This window comes from Bidens hawaiensis, unplaced genomic scaffold (genome assembly GCF_021521415.1).
Source record: "Bidens hawaiensis isolate Kalapana, Puna unplaced genomic scaffold, B.hawaiensis_p1.1 tig00009539_1, whole genome shotgun sequence".
NCBI lineage: Eukaryota > Viridiplantae > Streptophyta > Magnoliopsida > Asterales > Asteraceae > Bidens > Bidens hawaiensis.
In genome coordinates, this window is record NW_027491707.1 from 785378 (window position 1) to 790433 (window position 5056).

The following is a 5056-nucleotide window of genomic DNA, read 5'->3' on the forward strand; positions in this document are numbered from 1 at the left end:
CCGGTCTTAACATATCCGCTTAAAAACTACTTAAATATCCTTGAAATCGACACAAGAAGCGATTCGAAAACTATATGCTAGCTAGCCTTTAAGTTCTAAATAAGCTGATTGTAAATCTAACCCCAATTGAAGTATACCCTTGAGCTAGAACAACCCTAGAAAATATTTTGTATTTTCTTTTTTGATTTAAATATTTTATATATGACTAGATAATATTTTGTTAAAAATAAATATATAATTGTTTTTTAACCAGCCAAATCATGAAGGAGTTGTGCACCCATCAGGTTTCTGTAAGGCAGATTCTGTCCTTGATCACCTTCCAAGAGAGAAGAATATTGGACTGATGTTTGACAATCTTCCACATGGTCACGAGGGTAAAATAGGGAATTCACCCCAACATCTCCACCACCATCACCATCTCTCCCACCATGTTGTTGTAACCCTAATGTCAAAGAAACCCCTCCACCACCAAAGTTATGATGGTTGTTGTATGCCGAAAAGTCGAGCTCCACCGCTCCTAATGAGTTTGAAACCCTAGGAAGGCCATGGTGAAAGTCATGATCTTGAGTTTTTGTGAGGTGGTGATCCATTTTTTCAGGGTGGTTGATGATGGATGAAAGACACTCGGAATCTATCCGAACAAGCTCGTTCGCAGTCGGTTTCTGGTCCGGTTGCGGGTCAGGGTTGAATCCATCTGAGGCTCCTTCCATGGTTTCTTGATTTGCCTTTACTTCTTCCATGTACATCTCCTCCACCATGGGCTTCCACAGCCTCACCCTTGCATTAATAAACCAGTTTGATACCTACACCAAAGTTAAATAATTTGTACAAAAACTTATTTATTTAATGTAGGTATAGCTGTTAAGAGTTTATATATGAAGTAAATATAAAATTATACAGCAAAAAATGATTTTTTCAAGAACATAACTACGTGCTTATAGACATATATACCTGGCTTCTAGAGAGACCGGTTTGTCGTGCAAGAATGTGTTTATCGACATCATTAGGATACCTGAAATGTGTCAATAAGATTAGAGATAATATATTAACTTATTGCAATATGTACGTTAAAACTAATTAACTAGGGTATAGTTAAAATTATATTTACTGGATTAATCCACAAAAAAACGTGTAAAGATTGTGTGAATCATGAAGCTTGTGGGAGATGCATATGTATACATATATGGGACCTATGAAAGTTGTAACAAGAATCAAATCCACAAAAAAAAAAATGTTAGGAAGGCCCCAAAGGGCAAGATAAAATTGAATAAATTTATGATGGGAGATATAATATGACAAAATAAATATAGCTAGGAATCAAAATGAAGGTGGATGAAAACAACCAAATACCAAGTTGTCTTTCTAAGACTTATGATTGAGGACTAAAATTAATCAAGTTTTCTTTTCTATAATTTTATTTATCTTAAAACTTGGTACAAAAAAATAGGTTTTTTAAGTGGATTTAGAAGGTCTTACGGATGAAGAAAGTGTTCGAATAGCCAAGCACGAAGAACCGAAACCGAACGCTCAGGCAAACCGCGTTGAGGCCTCCAGGGATGGGTATCCATCATGGTCATTTGTTGTAAAGCCCTTTGTTGCCTTAGGGATTGATCAAGAGTCTTAAGTCTTGGCGTCTCCCCACGACTCGCCCCTGGGGCAGAAATGTCTTTTTCTCCCATTGCAACCTTGATTATCTTGATCTGGCTCACAATTCCATCTCTTAAACATTTAAAATGCCTTGACATTGCCTTAGAAGCCAAGGATGAGTAAACCTTTGCAGCACCTTGACCAGCAACTGCTTCAAATGATGACACAACTGCTTTCATTTGATCACAGTAATGTTTGTATCTTCTATCAACCTAATTTAAACAATAAAAACAAAATAAAGATCACATCCTTATTCATGGGTTATCATTTAATATAAAAAATAAAAGATGGGTAGTAATCAAAAAGAAAAATAAGTGAATCAGAATAGAGTTTCTAGAATTAAATGAAGCATCTAACTTGTCATCATGTGAACATTTGTGGGAAAGTTTTCAGTCACTCAAAATTGTTCAAGATTAATTCTTTTTAAAACAAATAAAACTCATCAACTAAATAAAAGGGAAACTTTAATTTGTGGAAAAGAAAAAAAAAAGGAAAAAAAGAAAGATAAGTTTCAACAATATAATCAAAACAATATGTATGTATATCTTTAGCATGAAATAATATGATCTAAATACCTATAGAATAATTTATGAAATATCCAAAATGGAGAAAAATATACCTCTTCTAGCATTTGGAGGAGTTTGGTTCTTTTTTTCTGTAATTCCATAAACTCAAGAGAAGATAAAGATCTAGTTTTTGAAGAACTAGCATCATTCAAGTGATCATGATCTTTCCAAGTATTTGAAGTTGTAGCTGCAGACTTTAGTACTTTTGGTGAATGATCAGTTTGCTTTGATCCAATATTACAGAACTCACTGAGTAGTTTTTGTGCTGGAATCAAGTACCTTGAGCTTCTTATGTTGTACTGTGCACTTTGATGGTTGTTAAAGCCACCACCATCACCATCAGCATCACCAACACCAACACCACCACTACTATTAACTATATTTCCTGGTTTTCCCAAAAACCTATCTTGAATCATCATGTCATGATGATGATGTTGTTGTTGGTCATTATCCATAGACATGGATTTCCCAAAATACCCTTGGTGGTGATAATGGTGTTCTTGTGGTCTTACAAGCTCAAATGACTGTAACCCTATGGAGGAAGGGTTAGCTGAAGATAGAGAAAGTGAGAGGCCTTGACTTGGCCTTTCATTTGGAAACAGTACACATGATCTTTGAAGAGATGACTGATCATCAAAGTGATAGAAATCTGATGAATCAGTCATGGGTTTGGAAGAATTAGGAGAAGAAGGGCCTTTCCAGAAGTGACTCACTGAGTTGTGTGACTCAAAGTTGTACATCTCTAAAGGGCTTGTTCCAAAGCTAGTTGTAGCATTAGGGATGATACTTGATGAATCAACATGATGATCATCTTCAGTGTAACAGTTGTAATCACCTGTAGAAGTGTCCACCATAATATTATCCCCTCTCATCATCTTCTCTTCTTCAGCCATTTCAGTTTATATATGATATGATTATTATGATGGTAATATGATATGATGATGATGATGATGGTGAAAACTCACAAAAGTATCAAAAACTCAATCTTGTTTTAATCTTTATAAAGTTAGTCCTTTTGTAGTCACAAAATTACTCATAAAGATCTAAAAAGAACTCATCTTTCTGATCAAAAACATGTGGGAATCCAACAACAAAAAGCAAATTTAAAGGTTTCCACCTTTTTGCCAAGAAAAAGTGGGGAAAAAAAGTTCTAGAGAGAGAGAGAGAGAGAGTTTGATCAGAGGTGGTGGTGGTGGATGATGGTGGAGCGAATGAACCAGAAAGTGTCAAAAGAAGATGGTGCCATGAAAACCAAATATATGAAAAGGAAGGTTGGATATATATGTGATGACGATGAAGATTTTCATGGTATACTCATCATCATCATTTCACAAACATGCATACAACAAAAGCATCATCATCATCATCATCATCATCATCATCATCGTACTCAGTATATCCCACCAATAGCAAAGCTATGGTAGGGTCTGAGGAGGGTAAGATGTAGGCAGCCTTACCTCTACCCCATAGGGATAGAGAGGCTGCTTCCGGTAAGACCCCCGACTCGATAGTAGTTTTGCATCAAGCCTTGGACATAAGGCACATAGCACTCAATTATCGGGACACCGGCTGATCGGTGCATGTACCCTTATCTTTCAGCTATCAACGCCACTACATGATGCCTGATTTACCGTCCGTCACTTTTAACGTTATTTTCACGAGATTAGTAAAATAACGTCAAAATTAGTGCAATTTCACTTTTGCTCACCCGAGGGTTCACACATATATACATCATATGTGCGCACCGCAAGCAGGGCGATGCATACAACAAAAGCATCTATATTCTTAAAAACTATTGGTGTGGGGGGGGGGGGGGGAGTTCAATGTAAAGAGATATAAATAAATATATCCAAAATTGACTTCTAAACGAATCAAGTCTTCGTCCTACTAATTATTTCATTATTGCCCTTCATAAATAACAAAATGATTAAATAAAGATCACCCGATTTTGTTTTAATGATAAAAAATATGAGATGTTAGTATATCAAATAATGTTAATATTTAGTTTGATGATCAATACTATATGCAAAATAAACTTTATTAAAAACAACTGTCTAATGAGTTTCGGTATAGATAAAATTCCATACATATTTAAAAGATTCAATCCCTTAGATATTAGTGAAGGATGGTGTGTTACTGTTAATGTCAGCCATTACTATTCAAACCGGAATGGTTGTCGATGATACATTGGCACGTGTGAGATAAGACTTCAAATGAGATTTTGGTCATACTTTTTAGTTGCTCTCAATATGAAGATACTTGTGACTAAATTTACGTTAGTGATCTCTTAAAAGTTATTATTATAAATGCAACATACAAAGGCTTCATGGCCTTCACACGGATTATTCAATGGATACTTATGAATATTCAAACATCTTTGAATTTCAAGTGTGTTCTTTGTGAATCTTCATGGTTTTCAAATGCATTATTTCTCGAATACTAATACATATTTTTCAAATCATACCGTTTGATGGAATCGGTGGTTTCAGAAGTTAAATATGGCACTAGTGATGTTTAACTGCTCATAAGAGCTAATGTGTTGTTGATAACCAGTTTATTGGAATTGGTGTTCTCCTAACCAGCCATATATGTGGTTTCAATGATATATGGTTATGCATGGCAGTTTTTACATATAGATAATGTGTTTCAAAGCCTTTAAAAGTAGGTGAGTCGATTGGCCTAAGTTATATATCAAAACTGGATTTAGTCAATTATCCACATAAAATATATTTATAATTTGAAAATCACATGTATTATAATAAGGTAAAAAAACACATGTATTATAATATTATAAAAACAATAACACATTAAAATATTTTTTTTTAAATTGCCTATTTTGTTAA

At 34.6% G+C, this 5056-nt stretch overlaps 1 protein-coding gene across 1 annotated transcript; it reads right to left on the reverse strand.

Moving 5' to 3' along the window:
* Nucleotides 1–224: 224 nt before the first annotated feature.
* Nucleotides 225–3551, reverse strand: LOC143532652 (homeobox protein BEL1 homolog). The gene is made up of 4 exons (XM_077027643.1): nt 2267–3551; nt 1477–1859; nt 952–1012; nt 225–803 (listed from the first exon to the last, which is right to left on the reverse strand). Exons 1-4 carry the CDS (start codon nt 3104–3106, stop codon nt 246–248), a joined length of 1842 nt encoding a protein of 613 aa, XP_076883758.1. The 5' UTR covers nt 3107–3551; the 3' UTR covers nt 225–245.
* Nucleotides 3552–5056: the final 1505 nt, after the last annotated feature.

Coding starts and splice junctions, on each gene's coding strand:
- LOC143532652 (XM_077027643.1), bottom strand. CDS start 3,106: ATGGCTGAAGAAGAGAAGATGATGAGAGGGGATAATATTATGGTGGAC. Junction 1,860..2,266: donor TCCTCCAAATGCTAGAAGAG/GTATATTTTTCT, acceptor TGTTTAAATTAG/GTTGATAGAAGATACAAACA. Junction 804..951: donor CCGGTCTCTCTAGAAGCCAG/GTATATATGTCT, acceptor ACTTTGGTGTAG/GTATCAAACTGGTTTATTAA.